General features: G+C 41.6%; 1 protein-coding gene across 14 annotated transcripts in view; it reads left to right on the top strand.

Annotated features, from left to right (window-relative positions):
• The window catches only part of Sptan1 (spectrin alpha, non-erythrocytic 1), a 71,592-nt gene that overhangs the window by 7,284 nt on the left and 46,387 nt on the right, over window positions 1-17,921 (top strand). For 11 of the 14 annotated variants that reach the window (XM_048812938.1, XM_048812937.1, XM_048812942.1 and 8 more), the window contains 8 exons: window positions 6,046-6,285; window positions 7,992-8,117; window positions 12,510-12,650; window positions 12,915-13,061; window positions 15,187-15,320; window positions 15,491-15,635; window positions 15,711-15,865; window positions 16,547-16,682. In XM_048812938.1, the coding sequence (XP_048668895.1) occupies window positions 6,049-6,285; window positions 7,992-8,117; window positions 12,510-12,650; window positions 12,915-13,061; window positions 15,187-15,320; window positions 15,491-15,635; window positions 15,711-15,865; window positions 16,547-16,682 (1,221 nt within the window). In that variant the 5' untranslated portion in view covers window positions 6,046-6,048. Of the gene's footprint in view, window positions 1-6,044; window positions 6,286-7,991; window positions 8,118-12,509; window positions 12,651-12,914; window positions 13,062-15,186; window positions 15,321-15,490; window positions 15,636-15,710; window positions 15,866-16,546; window positions 16,683-17,921 lie in introns of those variants that run through there. The other 3 variants (XM_015497490.2, XM_015497488.2, XM_015497487.2) reach the window with 1 other exon arrangement.

Here is a 17,921-nt window from a genome sequence, read left to right as displayed (position 1 = left end):
TTGGGGGGGGGGGGGGGGGGCAGGAACAGGGATTGAACTCAAGAGCACTTGCCCACTGAGCCACATCCCCAGCCCTATTTTGTATTTTATTTAGAGACAGGGTCTCACTGAGTTGCTTAGTGCCTCACCATTGGTGAGGCTGGCTTTGAACTCACAATCCTCCTGCTTCAGCCTCCAAAGCCGCTGGTATTACAGGTGCGCCTAGTTTAAGACTGAATCTTAAAGATATAATTTTTTTTTAGAACTGAGGATTGAACCCAAATATGCTCTTACCACTGAGCAACATCCCCAGCCCTTTTTGAGATAGGGTCTCACTAAGTTGCCAAGGCTGCCCTTGAACTTGAAGTTCTCCTGCCTCTCAAATTACTGGGATTACAAGTGTGTACCACCATGCCAAACTTGATTTTTCTTTTAATGATTAATACCTCACTTTCCCTTTTTTATCCCCCCTCAAGTGAGAATGGAAAAGAGGGAGTAAAAGAAATTAATAAACAATTAAACATCAGCTTCAGTACTGTTAAAAATCACCAGTTCTTGCTGGTGTAGTGGCTCATATCTGTAATCCCAGTGACTCAGGAGGCTGAGACAGGAGGATCACGAGTTTCAGGCCTGCCTCAGCAACTTAGCAAGGCCCCAAGCAACTTAGTGAGACCCTGTCTCAAAATAAAAAGGACTGGGGATGTAACTCAGTGGCAAATTGACCCTTGGTGCAATCCCCAGTAAAAAAAAAAACAAAATCACTGGTTCGTATATACTTGTTTAGGAACCAAAGAAAGGATCCTGAAACACCCTGGGCTCTGCGACTTGCTTACCAATCACCTTTGTCTCCTGATTAGTTCTAAAGTGACATCTAGGCACGGTAGCTAGGACCTATAATTTGAGGCCAGCCTGGACCACTTAGTGAGACCCTGTCTCAAAATTAAAATAGAGCTGAGGATGAAGCTCAGTGTAGAGCACCCCTGGATTCAATCCCCAGCTCTACAAAAAATAAAAAATTGAAGCTCCAGTAGTTTATTTCCAAGTTTGCTAAGCACATAATCTGCCTGTGAATAAGTTCCTATAGTTCCTGAGGAGCTGCAAGCTCCTTAGGGAACTTAAAAATGTATATTTGTAAGAAAAATAATTGTTTGCAGAAGGAGATAGTACTGTAAGGTGAGTGGTAAGGCAGCTGGGGGAGAGGAGACTTCTGACCCAGAAAGATTCACAGAGGCTGAGGGATCTGCTTTAGACTTTGGAAGACTTGGATGATACTAAATGGTGGAGAGAAAAGTGTGTTTCAGGTAAAGGGAGCATTTCAAGTTGGGAAATGAACCCTGCCCAGGTGAGATACAGCTAGAAGGTGAATGAGCGATCATATTGAGCTCATGGTAAGCATGGCTGGCAATGGTAGTGGTCCTTGTCCAAAACTAGCCTTCTCTAATAAACTACGTTGATGCACTTGGGTGCAGTGTCAACCAGAACTGCCTATAATAAGTAATTAAGTGCTGTTAGTGAAACTCTGCTCTCAGCATTTAGCTTCTCAAGGTCACCTTAGTTTTTGGTTTTATGGATTTTCAAAGTCTGTTTTAAGAATAGAAGATATTCCCACCTGTAATTCTAGTCACTTGAGGCAAGAGAATGGCAAGTTTGAGGTCAGTCTCAGCAACTTAGGGGGAGACCTGGTCTCAAAATTAAAAAGGTCTGAGGATATAGCTCAATGGTAAAGCAGCCTTGGGTTCAATCCCTAATAGCCACCCCCTCCCCACCCAAAAAAGATATTTATGGTTGGTGGGGGGTGGCTCAGTAGAAGAGTGCTTACCAAGCATGTAAGAGGCCTTGAGTTCTATTCCCAGCATCACAAAAGAAAAAAAAAAAATCTATTTTTTTCCACTCATAGTTGTCTACTGGGGACACAAAGGTGTGCCTTCCTGAGCTTTGTTTCCCCGAGGTTCCACCCTGTGCTTCCTTAGAGGACATACCAGGTGGTCAGTCCAAGATTGGTAACTCAGACTTATTCATTAGGGTGACATCTAGTTGTGTAGCTTTAGTCAGCACATTCTTTGTTTGCCCTTGTCACAGATCTAGTATTTATCTGGACAGGATTCTAACTTCACAGTATAGCAAGTGGAAGCTTCATTATTGAGTCATCTCTGCCCCAGCGAGTGAATTCAGGGCAGCTACACTCTCAGTATGTGCTTGGTAATGCATTCTTTTCTTTTCTTTTTCTTTTTTCTTTTTTTTCAAATTTTAGTTGGATATAGTACCTTTTATTTATTGATTTATTTTTATGTGGTGCTGAGGATTGAATCCAGGGCCTTGTGTGTGCTAGGCGAGCACTCACAGCCCCAACCCCCCATCAAGCCTTTCTTAATGACCTCTGTGTTAGTTACCTTTTCATCCTGAATGTGATAAAATGCCTGAGAAAAACAAAGGAAGAAGGATCTCTTTTGGCTCATGGTTTCAGAGGTTTCAGTTCATGGTTGCCTGACTCTGTTGTTTCTGAACCTTGTGTGAAGAATATCCTAGCATAAGGGTGTGGCAGAGCATAACTGCCGCCTCACAGCAGCTGGGAAGCAGAATGTCAGGAAGGGGCTGGGAGAGAAGATATGCCCTTCCAGGGCATGCCCCACAATCATTCACTTCTTCTAAGGAGGCCCCCTTCATACATTTCTACCACCTTCAAATAATGCCATCAAATTATGAATTCATCAATGGATTAATCCACTGATGGATGAGATTAGAGCCCATGTTCCAGTCACCTGCCAAGGGCTGAACTGGGGAGCAAGCCTTCAACACATGAGCATTGGGGAACATTCCAGATCCAAGCCATAACAACCTGTGTACACCAGAAATCAGGGATTCAAAAATGAGGTTACTCAGACTCATATGCTGTAAAGTGAATATGGGTGCTTTACAAATCTATGGAAGAGCAGTTGCATCTGAGGAGGGAAGGGAGGCGTGCTGTGTGCAGTTTTGTAAGGCTGCAGCTTACTTATTTCACCTGGACATTGAGTATAAAAATAGGAGTTAACCAGGCAGAGAAGAGATGGGGCATTCTAGGCCAAGGAATTGTGGGCATGTGGCTTGTAGTTTTACAAGGAATTGTAATTTGGAAAAGAATGAATATTTCTGCACACCAGTAGGGTAGGGGTAGGAAGATTGAGTGAAAAGGAACCAGAGAAATTTGGGGCCAGGTGGTGAAGATCTTACTAGTCAGGAGACTTCTTTCTCAGTCAGAAGCGAGCTATAAAGGTTTGGGAGTGATGTGGTAAAGAACATTTCTTTTTATAGTTAAAAAATTCAAACTGTGGAAAACAATAATTGGACAAAAGTAACTGGTGGCTGTGCAGAGTATAATTTGGAAGGTAGGATGATATCGCTAAAAAAACCTCAAGGACTTTTCAGTGAGGAGAAAGTCTCTTCAGAGAAAGGTATCCCTCAGAGCTGATCATTTGCACAGGCTTTCCCCAGTCTCACCATGCTGTCACCTCCCACTGCCATATGAGCAGCACCCTGCTGACTTTCACCCCATCCTCAGCCTGCTGGTTCTTTCCATTAGCAAGCCATAGAACAATAGGAAGAGCGCCCCTCAGGTTTCCTTGGTAACACAGTGTTTACACCTTTTGTACATTGTAGAACAAGAGCTAGAAGGGACTGTAACACCTCTTCTGCTTCTTAACAAATCCAGAATCCACCTACAGACTGTAGTTTAAGAGTTGGGAGGGCCTGGACCATGCCATGTTCACCTGCCATTGTTAACCACTCTAGGGAACGCTTTCTGTCATTATATCTGTTTACTTCTGTGATCCTCAATTGAAAGTGCCTTATTCTTGAAAGGAGCAAGTAGAATATTTTGTGTTTATCACATAGGTTGGATTCTCTTTCTCTCCCCCCCTTTTTTTTCAGGGGGAGGGTACTGGGACTGAACCCAGGGGTGTTGTACCACTGAGCCACATCCTCAGCTTTTTTATTTTTTATTTTGAGACAGGGCCTTACTAAGTTGCTGAGGCTAGGCTTGAACTTGGAATCCTCCCACCTCAGCCTTCCAAATTGCTAGGATTATAGGCATGTGCCACTGCACCCAGCATCAGGTTCTCTTTTTGACATTAAAATTTAGTGACAAATCTGAGGGCTTAAAGTTGGGGTGGGTGGAATTATACAGGGAAGCACCACTGTGCAGTTAGAGTACATTTATAGTTAACTTGAAATGGATATTGGATCTGTGCAGCCTCCTTTTTTTTTTCCAGTTTATTTTTTAGTTGTAGGTGGACACAGTATCTTTGTTTCATTTTTATGTGGTGCTGAGGTTTGAACCCAGTGCCTCACTGAGCCACAACCCCAGCCCTTTTTTATTGTTGGTTTTAAAATTTTTTAATTTTATTTTTTTGGTGGTGCTGGGGATTGAACCCAGGGCCTTGTGCATGCAAGGTAAGCACTCTACCAACTGAGCTACAACTCCAGCCCAGTCTCCTGTCTTTCTAAAAACAATAGGTAGAATACATCTTTCACAGTACTCCTCCCCATAAAATCATATACTGATTTTATTTTATTTTATATACACACATACTTGTAGATGGACACAATACCTTTTTTTTTTTAATTTAGTAGTAGTTGTTTTAATATGGTGCTAGAGATAAACCTAGTGCCTCACGTGTGCTAGGCAAACACTCAACCACTGAGCCACAACCCCAGCCTATAAACTGTGATTTTATTTGTGCACAGGCAAATGAAACTAAGCTTTTCCATTGCCCGGGCTATCTGATAGTCTGAAGAAGATATGTAGGGTTGACATTTTAGAATAACTGAGAACTCAGCTACTTTGCCTTTTTGTTGATTTTGAGGACTCGGTTATTTTATAATCATTTCTTTCATTGAATAACAGGCTGCGGTCTAGAAAGATAGAAAAACTGAGGGCATAAGTAATTTTATTCTAACCTCCACACCATAAAATTTAGGGACCAGATGAAGGACTTTTGAATGGACTTATCAATAATTCTCTGAGGATCATCATTGTGTTTCCTTTGAATCCTTAAAGCCCTTATAGAATTGGCAATATAAATAGTTCTTAGCTAGGTGTGGTGGTGTACACCTGTAATCCCATACTTGGGAGACTGAGGCAGGAGGATTACAAATTTGAGGCCAGTTTGATCAACTTAGCAAGACCCTGTCTCAAACTTAAAACAAAAAACAAAAATTTTTTTAAGGGCTGGAGCTATAATTCAGCGGCAGAACACCTCTGGGTTCAATCCTCAGTAGTAGGAAAAAAAAAAAACACAACCACAAAATGAAAAACATTTCTTCCACTTGTCTTTTTCCTTTGGTTTCATTGCCATCTTGACTGGGCAATGACTGAGGAGCCCAGGTAGGTAGGTGTTTTAGTAAGGGCCTTGCTTTGTCATTCTTAGAACAGACTACCTTCTCAGTTCATTTTTCTGCCAAGGGTTTCTGATAATTCATTCCTTCAGAGAGGCTAGTTCCCCTGAGTCTGTCTTGGTATCTTTTTTTTTTTTTTTGTAAAATTTTTTAAAAATTTTTTTATAGTTGTAGATGGACAGAATGCCTTTTTTGGGTTTACTTATTTTTTTTTTTAAGAGAGAGAATTTTAATATTTATTTTTTTTTAGTTATCGGCGGACACAACATCTTTGTTTTGTATGTGGTGCTGAGGATCGAACCCGGGTCGCACGCATGCCAGGCGAGCGCGCTACCGCTTGAGCCATATCCCCAGCCCCTGGTTTACTTATTTTTATTTATTTATTTATTTTTTGAAGAGAGAGAAAGAAGAGAGAGTTTTTTAATATTTATTTTTCAGTTTTCGGTGGACACAACATCTTTGTTTTATTTTTTTGTGGTGCTAAGGATCGAACCCAGCGCCCTACGCATGCCAGGCAAATGGGTTACCGCTTGAGCCACATCCCCAGCCCTTTTTTTGGTTTATTTTTTTGTGGTGCTAAGGATCAAATCCAGTACCCCAAACATGCCAGGCAAGCCCCTGGACACTGATCTACAACTCCAGCCCCTGTGTTGGTATCTTGTAGTACTTATCTCAGGAAATCTGTCTTTTCAGAAAATGGATCCAAGCGGGGTCAAGGTGCTGGAAACAGCTGAAGACATCCAGGAGAGGCGACAGCAGGTCCTGGACCGATACCATCGCTTCAAGGAGCTCTCAACCCTGCGACGTCAGAAGCTAGAAGATTCGTATCGATTCCAATTTTTCCAAAGAGATGCTGAGGAGCTGGAGAAGTGGATTCAGGAGAAGCTTCAGATTGCTTCTGATGAGAATTATAAAGATCCAACCAACTTGCAGGTGTGTTTGATCTTCCTGAGATTCCTACCAAAATTCAAGAGCCCAAAGTTATTGGGTAGCAAGAAGAATGTAGATTAGACATAAGGAAGGACTGACTTGCTATTCTTGAAAAGCCCCTTGTATTTTAGTAAAGGTGAATGTGGGGTTTTGCAGGTATTAATTTTTCTTTTCTGGATGCTTTAGAACTAATGGTTCTCAAACACTGCCTTAAAACACATTGGTATCCCTAAAACTTTTTTTCAGAAAAGGTCTGAATTCTTAGGACTGTGTGTGTTTGAGAAAGGCATGCTAACAATGCTATTGCTGGCAAAGATTCATAGTTACGAGTCCTTTAAGACTCTTTAGTACTTATCCAAAGCAAAGTGTGAATTTTGTAATATTGAAATTTACCTCAATAAATTTGTTAAAGGGAAACTTCTCATTTGTGTGTGTGTGTGTGTGTGTGTGCGCGCGCGTGTGCTGGGCAAGCATTCTGCCACTCCAGCCTTCTCATTGATTTTTGGCAAGAAACTTTATATTTATTTATTTATTTATTTTAGTTAAGGTGAACACAATACTTTATTTTATTTTTATGTAGTGCTGAGGATCGAACCCAGCGCCTCACGCATGCTAGGCAAGCACTGTACCACTGAGCCACAATCCCAGCCCCAAGAAACTTCTTTAAAAAAAAAAAAAAAATCTTTATTTTACATTTATGTGGTGCTGAGGATCAAATCCAGTGCCTCATGCATGCTTGGCGAGCACTCTACCACTGAGCCACAACCTAGACCCCAAGGAACTTCTTTTAAAAATTGTTTTGGAGCCAGGCACAGTAGTGCATGCCTGTAATTCCAGTGGCTTGAGAGGCTGAGGCAGGAAGATCACAAGTTCAGAGCCGGCCTCAGCGAAAGTAAGGCACTAAGCAACTCAGTGAGACCCTGTCTCTAAACACAAAATTGGGCTGGGGGTGTGGCTCAGTGGTCAAGTGCCCCTGAGTTCAATCCCTGGCATACTTCCCCACCTTTCTCCATCCCCCCACCCCCAAGCAAAAAAATTTGTTTTGGTAGCAAGTGGAGCAATGGTTGAGTCTGTGGGTTCTTTTTTTTTTTTTTTAATATTTATTTTTTTAGTTTTGGGTGGTGCTGAGGATTGAACCCAGTGCCTCATGCATGCTAGGCGAGCATTCTACCACTGAGCCACAACCCCAGCCCTGTGGGTTCTTTTACTATACCAAAGTAGTATAAAAAGAAAAAATGATGAGCACTAGTTGAGAAAGCAGTCAGTCCCCTTCCCAGTTCAAATCTTGATGAATCAGAGGTACTGAGAAATGGAATGTAGACAGAATCAGTATGGCTTCTAAAGCAAGCAAAACAAGGTGTCATGTTGTGAGTGTGAGTCTTTTATTCAAGGGTAAACTCTTAATGCTAAGAAGACTTTCAATATGGTTCTGTATTTCTAGAAGGGATTGGATATCCACAGAAAGACTTATTTCCTGATAAACAGTAGAATTAGGATATTTTGTAGCTTTCTGTCTATAAAGTTGGAGGACCTTGTGAGTAAGCTTCAGAAGGGCAGTGGAGATGCAGTTGGAGTATTTCAGTAGGTGAGCCTTAGAGAGTGAGTAAGGTATTAGAGTACCTTCCTAACTAGAGGAATGGGTCAAGAAGGGAGGGAGGGAGGGTGAGTGCAGTGTGGTGACACCTGTCTCACTTCACATCCTCCACCAGGGAAAGCTTCAGAAACATCAAGCCTTTGAAGCTGAAGTGCAGGCCAACTCTGGAGCCATTGTCAAGCTGGATGAAACTGGAAATCTGATGATCTCAGAAGGGCATTTTGCCTCTGAAACCATCCGGGTGAGTATGAGTGGTGCCTGTACTGATGGCCTTGCCTGGGATGAGGAGGAATTGCATTCATGCTTAAGTGTCAGTTTGGGTTCTTAAAGTGATAGCCCTTTCCAGCCTTTTAGAGAATCTGTGTAGGCTCCTGAAGGAGTTGCCCAAATCCTGCCTTTGTATTAAGATTCAGCACAGATATAAACCAGTGCTGTATATTCAGTTAGAAATAAGATTCTTTTGGTAGAACAAACTGGAATGTTATTATATTTTAAAGAAAATTGTATCATTTAGCTCTAACATTTACAGATGGTAATTGGATGGGAGAGTGTATTAGTGAAGTTGGTAAATTTGGGAATTAGGATGCAAAGATAAATAGAAACAATCACAGCCACTCTGTGGAAAGTTCTGTTTTTCCAAGCTTGCTGTCTGAATTGTGGTGGCTTGCCCTTGAAGGGGTTCATCAAGGTTAGGCAGCAAGCCAGTAAAGGTCCAACTTTATGGAGTGACTTGTGGCACCTGTTGTCTCTGATGTGATATGACAAACTTTGAGGCAGATATATTCAAACTCTGGTCTAGTTTGTTTTGGACTCAGGATAATAATTGCTTTTTATCTGTTTCACATTTCTAATGCCAGAGTAGTAAGGGGACACAAACCTGTTATGATGAGTCTGAACTTCTAAGTGAGTGCTCTTCCCTATATCAGAGGATATACCTTCTATCTAGTTATGTGTTTTGTTTGGTTCTTTGTTCCAAAGCTATAGTTGTGTTGAGGGCTCAGCCTTTCCCATGCCTTGACCTGTCAAGTAATCCTGAAGATTTAGAAGAAAGCTATTTTCTTTATCCCCAGCTAGAAATGTTTCATCTCCTATTCTTCCCCAATGTAGTTTCAGAGGTTTCATTTCCTTAGGATCCATGCTAGTGGTTTTCAACAATAAAGACTTTTTTGTCTCATGTATACTGTGCTCTGCAGTCTCATTGAAAACTTGCAATTAGCTTTAAGCTTGTGATTAACAATTATTAACTTATTGCTAATAATGATTGTAAATAGGAAACAAAAGTGGGTTCCAAATGTCATATGACCAACTATCAAATTATGTTGAACCCATTTGGGCTATGTAATACATCTGTGCAGTGAAATACAAGTATTTATTTGCCCTTTTCACCTGTATTTTTGTATGTATTCTTAAAGTAAATAAAATTAGCCTGCTTATTATTTCCTTGATGAAGTTGTTTTCCTGTAGTAAACAAGGGTATCTCTGTAGTAGCGTAATCGGGTCACAGAAGGGTGATAGGAGAAATAGACCAAGTGTTTAGCTTTAGAAATGAATCTTCGGGGAAGGACCAGGACCCAAATTTGACATCATTCATATCCATTAATACTATCTGCCCTGTTTGTCCTTGTTAAAGCAACATTAAAAGTACTGTTAAATACTATTTATTGAGTAGCTATTAGTGTACAGACACTTTGCTAATCTCTAATCTTCATAATAAATTTGCAAAGTGGCCATTTCCTTCATATCATGGAACAGTAGAAACTGAAACTCAGAGAATATTATTGCTATGTCCTTACCTTAATGTTTCTGCCATCTGCATCTCTAAAAGCTCCAGCCAATGGCTCATACCTCTGTTGAGAAATTCACCTGAGTCAGATCCGGACTTTCTTCTCCGCCCTGCCCACACTCAGTTTTTCTGAAGTGCACCTGCCTCCCTGCCCACTCATGCTCTCAAACAATAGGAAGCCTGTGAGGCTGGACACTGTCTAACCTACAGGATTTATGAGATCAGACAAACCAGGCATGGGGAAATTGTAGTACCATGACAGGCCTTGCCCGAGTCTTAAATATGTGAAAATGAAATTTGTGAGACTGACAGTGGACTTGATGGGGGAGGTTTTTCTCTAGTCTCTGCCTCATTCTCAACTTGAGCAGGGAGAGCTATGGTGCTCACAGTTCCCAAGGCAATCCTGCCTTGGCAGCTTATTTATCCTAACTCTGCAGCTTGGCTTGGCAGGCAGCAGTTAGCGCTGAGGAAGGTGGGTGGTATGGAGGTTGTGTCTGTGTCCTGCATAACCTGTCTGTCACTGGTTTAGACTTTCACACCATACCGGACTGCGTGGCGCCCCATAGTCACCGCCACCCACATCGGGTCCCATATCCGAGTAGGTGGAATACTGATTGCTGTTGGTTGCTGTGGATTGCCTTTCACTTCCTTCTCAGCGGTGGCACAGTTTTCACCCACAGGTGGAAGTGAATCGTGTGAGCATTCATTTTTCCCACTGTTGTCTACTTACTGGGAAAACATCCATTCTTGTTTCTGAGAGACTCTGCCCACGCTGTCCACTGGCTTTCAGGATTTTTTTTTTTTTTTTCTTTGCATTGAGTAGCATCTCAATGATGGATGGATTCCAGACTCCAGACTCTGGTTCTTTTCTTGTTTGACCCTTTCTGTTTGGTTGACCTCTGCCTATCGGTGTCACATGGAAATTCCCAGTATCTTGGGTATGCATCAAGAGCCACAGAGGTTGGATTGGAATGCTGGAATGCAGCCCCAAGCTTGAATGATTAGCAATTTCCCCAACTTCTTAAATCACTGCTGAGCCTGTACTGTGAGCACCCAAAGATACTGGGAAGTAGATGTGTTTGGGTGAAGTTTGAATTACGACTGACTTGAGATATGGTGTTCCACAACTATTTTTTCATAGATCTCCAAACCCTTTTCTGCCAAGAATCCTTTTGATAACTGATGACTATCAGGACCCCATCCTCCCTACTTCTATCCTAAGATTTCCTGTTGTGCCTCATAATCTTCACTTTTTTTTTTCACTGGAGATGGAACCCATGGGAGCTCTACCACTGAGCCATGTTCCCAGCCTCTATCTATCTATTTATTTATTTATTGGTACTGGGGATTTAACCCAGGGGCACTTTACCACTGAGCTTTATCTCCGGCCCTTTTTATTTTTTATTTTGAGACAGGGTCTCATTAAGTCACTGAAGGCCTCACTGAGTTGCTGAGGCTGGTCTCAAACTGGGGATTCTTCTGTCTTAGCCTCCCAAGTCACTGGGATGATAGGTGTGTTCCATTGTACTTTTTATCTTTTTTTTTTTTTTTTAGTTATAGGCAGACACAATATCTTTATTTTATTTATTCATTTTTATGTGGTGCTGAGGATTGAACCCAGTGTCTCACATGTGCTAGGCAAGCACTCTACCACTGAGCCACAACCCCAGCCCTTACTTTTTATCTTGAGGTGGGGTTTTGTAAGTTGTTGAGGGTTTTGCTAAATTGCCTGGGCTGGCCTCCAACTTTTGATTCTCTTGCCTCAGCCTCTCAAGTCACTGGGATTACAGAGTATGCCATCATGTCTGGCAATCTTTTCATTTATGATGTCTGTAGGACCTCTTTCTTTTTTTCCCCCATATCTTCATTAATTCAGAATACAACCTTCAGTAATTTCTGCTCAGTTTCCATATTAATGTCTCATTTCCTTGCCCAATAGTCATTTGGCCTAGGAATCCCACTTTAATAATTATTAATACTATTAATTATACAATTATTAATATCTAATCGTAATTTAATAATTTTAATGACATAACTGGAATGAACTTATCTATGAAAGGTCCTTTTCTAACTGTAAGATCAATCAAACAACTATGAAGTGTGTACTTTTGCCTGCTTCAGTTATAAATTTATGACTTCTACTTAGTTTAGGGATTATTATTATTATTATTATTATTATTATACTGCTATTGAACTCAGGGACACTCGACCACTGAGCCACATCCCCAACCCTGTTTTGTATTTTATTTAGAGACAGGGTCTCACTGAGTTGCTTAGTGCCTCACTGTTGCTGAGGCTGCGTTTGAACTCATAATCCTCCTGCCTCAGCCTCCCGAGCTGGTGGGATTAAAGACATGCATCACTGTGCCCAGCAGGGATTATCTTTTTTTTTTTTTTAATATTTATTTTTTAGTTGTAGTTGGTCACAATACCTTTATTTTATTTATTTTTATGTGGTGCTGAGGATCGAACCCAGGGCCTCACACGTGCTAGGCGAATGCTCTACCGCTGAGCCATAATCCCAGCCCTGACAACAGGGATTTACCTTTTTTAAAAGATTTTTGTTCAGAGCCTCACGGAGTTGGGTATAACTTGTGAGAACTCTTTGGAAGAGCCCGATCTCTCAGAGTCAGTGGTAATCCAATTAAAAATCTGGTTTTTAGGGGCTGGGGATGTGGCTCAAGCGGTAGCGTGTTTGCCTGGCATGCGTGTGACCCAGGTTCAATCCTCAGCACCACATACAAAGATGTTGTGTCCGCCGAAAATAAATAAATTTATAAAAAATAAATATTAAAAAATTCTCTCTCTAAAAAAAAAATTAAAAAAAAAAATCTGGTTTTTAATGTCCAGAGCCGTTTGCTGGAGCTGCACAGGCAGTGGGAATTGCTTCTGGAAAAGATGCGGGAGAAAGGAATCAAACTGCTACAGGCCCAGAAGTTGGTGCAGTATTTGCGGGAGTGTGAGGACGTGATGGACTGGATCAATGACAAGGTACATTTTGGGAGGGAAGGTTTGAAGTTGGGAGTGAGACTACTATGTCTCCACTGGATCTCTAGGTACCTATTGAGTAACTCTGAAACCTGGGGTCTTTGGGACAGAGTTCTGTGGGAGGACCAAAATTCGAAACTGCACAGAAAACTGTCAACTCCAACTAACATGGCCCATCTCTAATGTGTCTGGATTGTGATAAGTTTCTGGGAACCTTTGTTCCCAACTGTGGGCTGTGACTCTGGCTCTATTATGGTCTTTGAATAGGAAGCAATTGTGACTTCTGAGGAGCTGGGCCAGGACCTGGAGCATGTGGAGGTTCTACAGAAGAAATTTGAAGAATTTCAAACAGATCTGGCTGCTCATGAAGAAAGAGTTAATGAAGTGAACCAATTTGCTGCCAAACTCATCCAGGTAACTAGCAGAGTGCTATGTGCTTCTCACAGCAGCAGGGTGTTAATCTTTAAGTATATTCAGAAGAAAATTTTGTTGACCCATAATTTTTAAGTGAGTGAGTTTTTATAAGCATGTCCAGGAGTTTTATTCAGATATAAGTCAGGCCCTATACTGACTACTCCTAAATGAGAGCAAGCTTTTTAATTTGTGGCCTATGGCAGGAAGGGCAGAGTTCATTTGATCTGTCTCCTCCACCCACTTTGGGGTGGGGCTGGGTGAAACTTTTATTGGGCTGATGAAGTCTGGTCTCTGGGTTTCTCAGACAAGGGTGTGGTGGCAAATGCTTGCTTGGTATTGGCAGATGTCCACCAGAGTCAATTGCTCCTCCCTTTCTTTTAACTTTTATTTTGTTCATTTATTATTTATATTTTTGGTCCTAGGGATTGAATTTAGGGGCACTTGACAATTGAGCTACATCTCCAGTCATTTTTATTTTTGAAACAGGGTCTCACTAAGTTGCCCAGGCTGGCCTCCAACTTGAAGTCATCTTGCAGCCTCCCAAGTCACTGAGATTACAGGCATGGGCCATCCCTTACATTTTTTAAACAAATAAGAATATTTTAAATTATATACATCCTTTTAGTTATGTACATCCCTTTTTGTGGATACTTCCCTGGGCTCTCTTGGGAGTCTGTGGGAATCTTTTAGTAAATGTGAATGAGCTCTACACTGGTAGCTATGGAGCCCATAAGAGGGTGAGACAATGTTTCCCTGGATTCTGCTGTACAGTTCCATCAGCTTCTTTTTCATTTTCCCCTGCCTATACAGAATCCAACTGCTCCAAAGTCATTAAATAGGAAAAAGTACAGAGTGTTTGCTTTGGGGAAATTTTATTTGAGGGGAAAAGATTTTAAATTTAGAGATGTGCTTCAGGGCTGGTACTTCTCCCCTTTTTCTGGTCAGTGATCAAGAGAATGAATAGATGGCATTCTTCAGAAATACCTTCTGAGATTACAGATACCTTCCAAGGGACAGTATCCCTCCCCAAATCCTGAACCATCCCAAGGTTGTGCTGGAGAACAGTCAGGTCAACCCCATGATCTCACAAGGGGCTCCCTACACCCTGTGAACTATTGTGAAATATTGATTGATTGATTGGTACTGAGGATTGAACCCAGGGGCACTTTACCGCTGAGCCACATTCCCAGTCCTTTTAATTTTTTATTTTGAGACAGGGTTCTGTTAAGTTGCTCAGACTGGCCTCAAATGTGATGTCCTCTTACTTCAGCCTCTTGAGTCATTGGGATTACCGGTGTTTGCCACCATGCCTGGCACGTGTTATCTTTTTTGTGTGTGTGGAGATGGGGATTGAACCCAAGGCCTTGTGCATGCAGGGCAAGCAGTCTGCCAACTGAGCTATATCCCAGCTCACCTGGCACATGTTATCTTTAATTAAAATAAAATAAAATATGGGCTGGAGTTGTGGCTCAGTGGTAGAGCACTTGCCTAGCATGTGTGAGGCACTGGGTTCTATTCTCAAGACTACATATAAATAAATAAATAAAAATAAAGATCCATTAACAACTAAAAAAAGATATATAGGAGGCTGAAACATGAGGATTGCAAGTTTGAGGCCAGTTTCAGCAACTTAGATACTGTCTAAAAATATATAATAATAATAATAATAATAATAATAATAATAATAATAATAAATTTGATTGCTGGGGAAGGAAACTTTTAAACTAATGCCTGTAGTCTGACGCCAGGAATAAACCTGTGAGCCCTGAACAGAACATGTGTGGGCAACAATGCTTAACAACCTAGAAACATTTGAGATAACCAGATTTTTGAGGACTTGGGGTAATTGTGTGCATTGATGGAGCTGCACAGAGTTGGAGCCAAAATTTGCACCAACCTCTTTGTAGATTAAGCAGTTGCTTCTAGGGAGGTGTAAGAGGTAACTGACAATTTCTTGAGCCAAACCGCAGCTCTCTTTATTTCCAACAGAAGACCATTGTTTCTTCTGTTAAGATTTTCTTTATTATGAAGATTTGCCCACATACATAGATGGAGGAGCCAATCCCAGGGTAATTAGTTGGAGGAGCCAGAGATGTCAGGTAAATCCAGCCTCTTCCCTGTTTAGGAACAGCATCCTGAGGAGGAACTGATCAAAACCAAGCAGGATGAAGTGAATGCAGCCTGGCAGAGGCTGAAGGGACTGGCTCTTCAGAGACAGGGGAAGCTGTTTGGGGCTGCTGAGGTTCAGCGCTTTAACAGGTACCAGCCCAGAGTCGGCTTTGGAGCATGGGCATCACCTGGGAAGGGCTTAGGAAAATCCAAGGCATGTACTGATAAGTTGCAAGAGCTGACCAGTCCTGACCTGTGTGGCAGTCCTAGTTCTAGAGAGTCGTCATAACTGTGGGATAACTCGTGCCTTTATTCCATAGGGATGTGGATGAGACAATCAGTTGGATCAAGGAAAAGGAGCAGTTAATGGCCTCTGATGATTTTGGCCGAGACCTGGCAAGTGTTCAGGCTCTGCTTCGGAAGCATGAGGGTCTGGAGAGAGATCTTGCTGCTCTAGAGGACAAGGTTGGTTTTGAAAACAGCTGATTCTATAAATGTTACAAGGGTCGGGAGAGTGTTTCTAATAGAGTGTGTTTCTAGGTCAAGGCCCTGTGTGCTGAGGCTGATCGCCTGCAGCAGTCCCACCCACTGAGCGCCACCCAGATCCAAGTGAAGCGAGAGGAGCTTATTACAAACTGGGAACAGATCCGCACCCTGGCAGCAGAGAGACATGCACGGCTCAATGATTCATACAGGTGAAAATAATCTGCCAATGCTTAACAGCCAAGATCATTCGACTCTATTATACAGAGGAGGGGAGGGCAGAGTGAAAGGTGGGTTCTGTGTATGAAAGTTTTATAGATCCTGCCAGGTAATACCTACTAAGAAAATGCACATCATTTTTCTCACTTATATTTGTTTGGAGTCTAGCAACTGATAAAGTGTAGGATATATTTAGTGTTTATAACTTCATGAATTCTTCCATCCTCTCTCACTTCATTGTGGCTTATAGAAATGGAAATATCCCCTTAGCCATCTGAGTATCATGTGAAATATCCTGTTATAAAAATTGAGTAAATCAAGTATTCGAAAAGAATAAAAGAATGCTTCTTACTCACCTGAGGGTGTCCCTGGGAATAAGACAGTTAAAATGTGGGACATTGACCAGCCTGGGCAACATACCTATCTCAAAGACAAATAAGCAAAATGTGAGACAAGATTGAGGCATTATAGTGATAGAAGCTGTTTCAAAGGATTGATTTCAGCCTTCTCTTGTTTTCCTTTCAGAATAGATTGAGAGAATATTCTATTTCCCAGGATTAGAGTTTGTATGGTTAGGCATGTGGGAATGTAGAATTCAGAGCATTAGGGAGGCCATCTTCCACTCTAGGGCCTCCATTAGAGGGATTTAATGACATATCTTTGGCTTCCCTAAGGCTTCAGCGCTTCCTTGCTGACTTTCGTGACCTCACCAGCTGGGTGACTGAGATGAAAGCTCTCATCAATGCAGATGAGCTTGCCAATGATGTGGCCGGAGCTGAGGCCCTGCTGGATAGGCACCAAGAGCACAAGGTAAGAGCAGGATCTTCCAGAAGTGAAGACATTAACAGATAACATGTCAGTACATCACTGAGAAGCCTATGAGTTGATATTATTGGGACATATTCACTGGTGGCTTTTGTTGTAAGCCTTGTTGGTTTTAGCTCTGGAGACCTGCTCTACCTGCTTTAGTGCAGGGTAAACTATGACCCATAAAAGCAAAGAGGTGAACTTTGGCATGGTAGAGGTGCCACTATTTTGCATATCCATCTGTGCCATCTTAAAAAATGAATTTCGTAGTTGATTTGAATAAATCTAAATTTCTTATTCTGGTGTTTTCCCCAAAGTATGTTCCATGGAAAACTACTTACATATTTTTTTTCCTAAATTTTTTTTTTCAGTTGTATATGGATACGATATCTTTATTTATGTGGTGCTGAGGATTGAATACAGTGCATTACACATGCTAGGCAAGTGCTCTTCCATTGAGCTACAATCTGACCCTTTCATACAAGATCTTAGTATGCTTTACCTCAAAAAGGGGAGTAGGTTTTCTAAGTAATAATGAGTATAAATCTTATAAAAAGAGTATGCAGGACATTTGGAAAGAAAGCTATAAAACTGTGCTGAAAGACATTAAAAGAAAAATGAGTAGGTTTTGTATGTGTGTAAGAGAGAAAATGCTGGGGATGGAACCTAGGGCCTTGAGCATACCAGGGAAGTGCATTACCACTGAGCTATGTCTCTCCTAGCCCTTTTTTTTTTTTTCAAATTTGCATCAGAAATTTTATTTGATGTGGGACAGATTCCTTCCTTCCCCAAAATGTTATGCTGCCCTGGTGGGACCTAGAAAACTCTCCCACTATCGTTGGGGAAGGAGTGAGAAAGAAAAGGTGCTGGGGACAGGGAAGGCTTTACAGTTCCCCGGCCCATTTATCTTTCCCTTCTCAACAGAGGAGAGCTACTCCTTGCTATTTCTCTCATCCACTAAATCCCTTCAAGAAAAAAAAATCTATCACTATTTTTTTAATATATATATATTTTAGTTATAGATGGACACAATGCCTGTATTTTATTTTTATGTGGTGCTGAGGATCAAACCTGGTGCATCATGCGTGCTAGGCGAGCACTCTACCACTGAGCCACAACTCTAGCCCCAAATCCATCATAATTTAAAAAAAAAAAAAAAACCTCAAGTATTGGGGGGACATGAGGTTATGGAGTAACCAATAGGAAAGGGAGGGGGAAAGGAGCAGTGGGTATCACTGCTTC

This window comes from Marmota marmota, unplaced genomic scaffold (genome assembly GCF_001458135.2).
Source record: "Marmota marmota marmota unplaced genomic scaffold, marMar, whole genome shotgun sequence".
NCBI classification, from domain to species: domain Eukaryota; kingdom Metazoa; phylum Chordata; class Mammalia; order Rodentia; family Sciuridae; genus Marmota; species Marmota marmota.
Note: the sequence above shows the minus strand (reverse complement) of the source record. Positions and strands in the feature narration are given on the sequence as shown.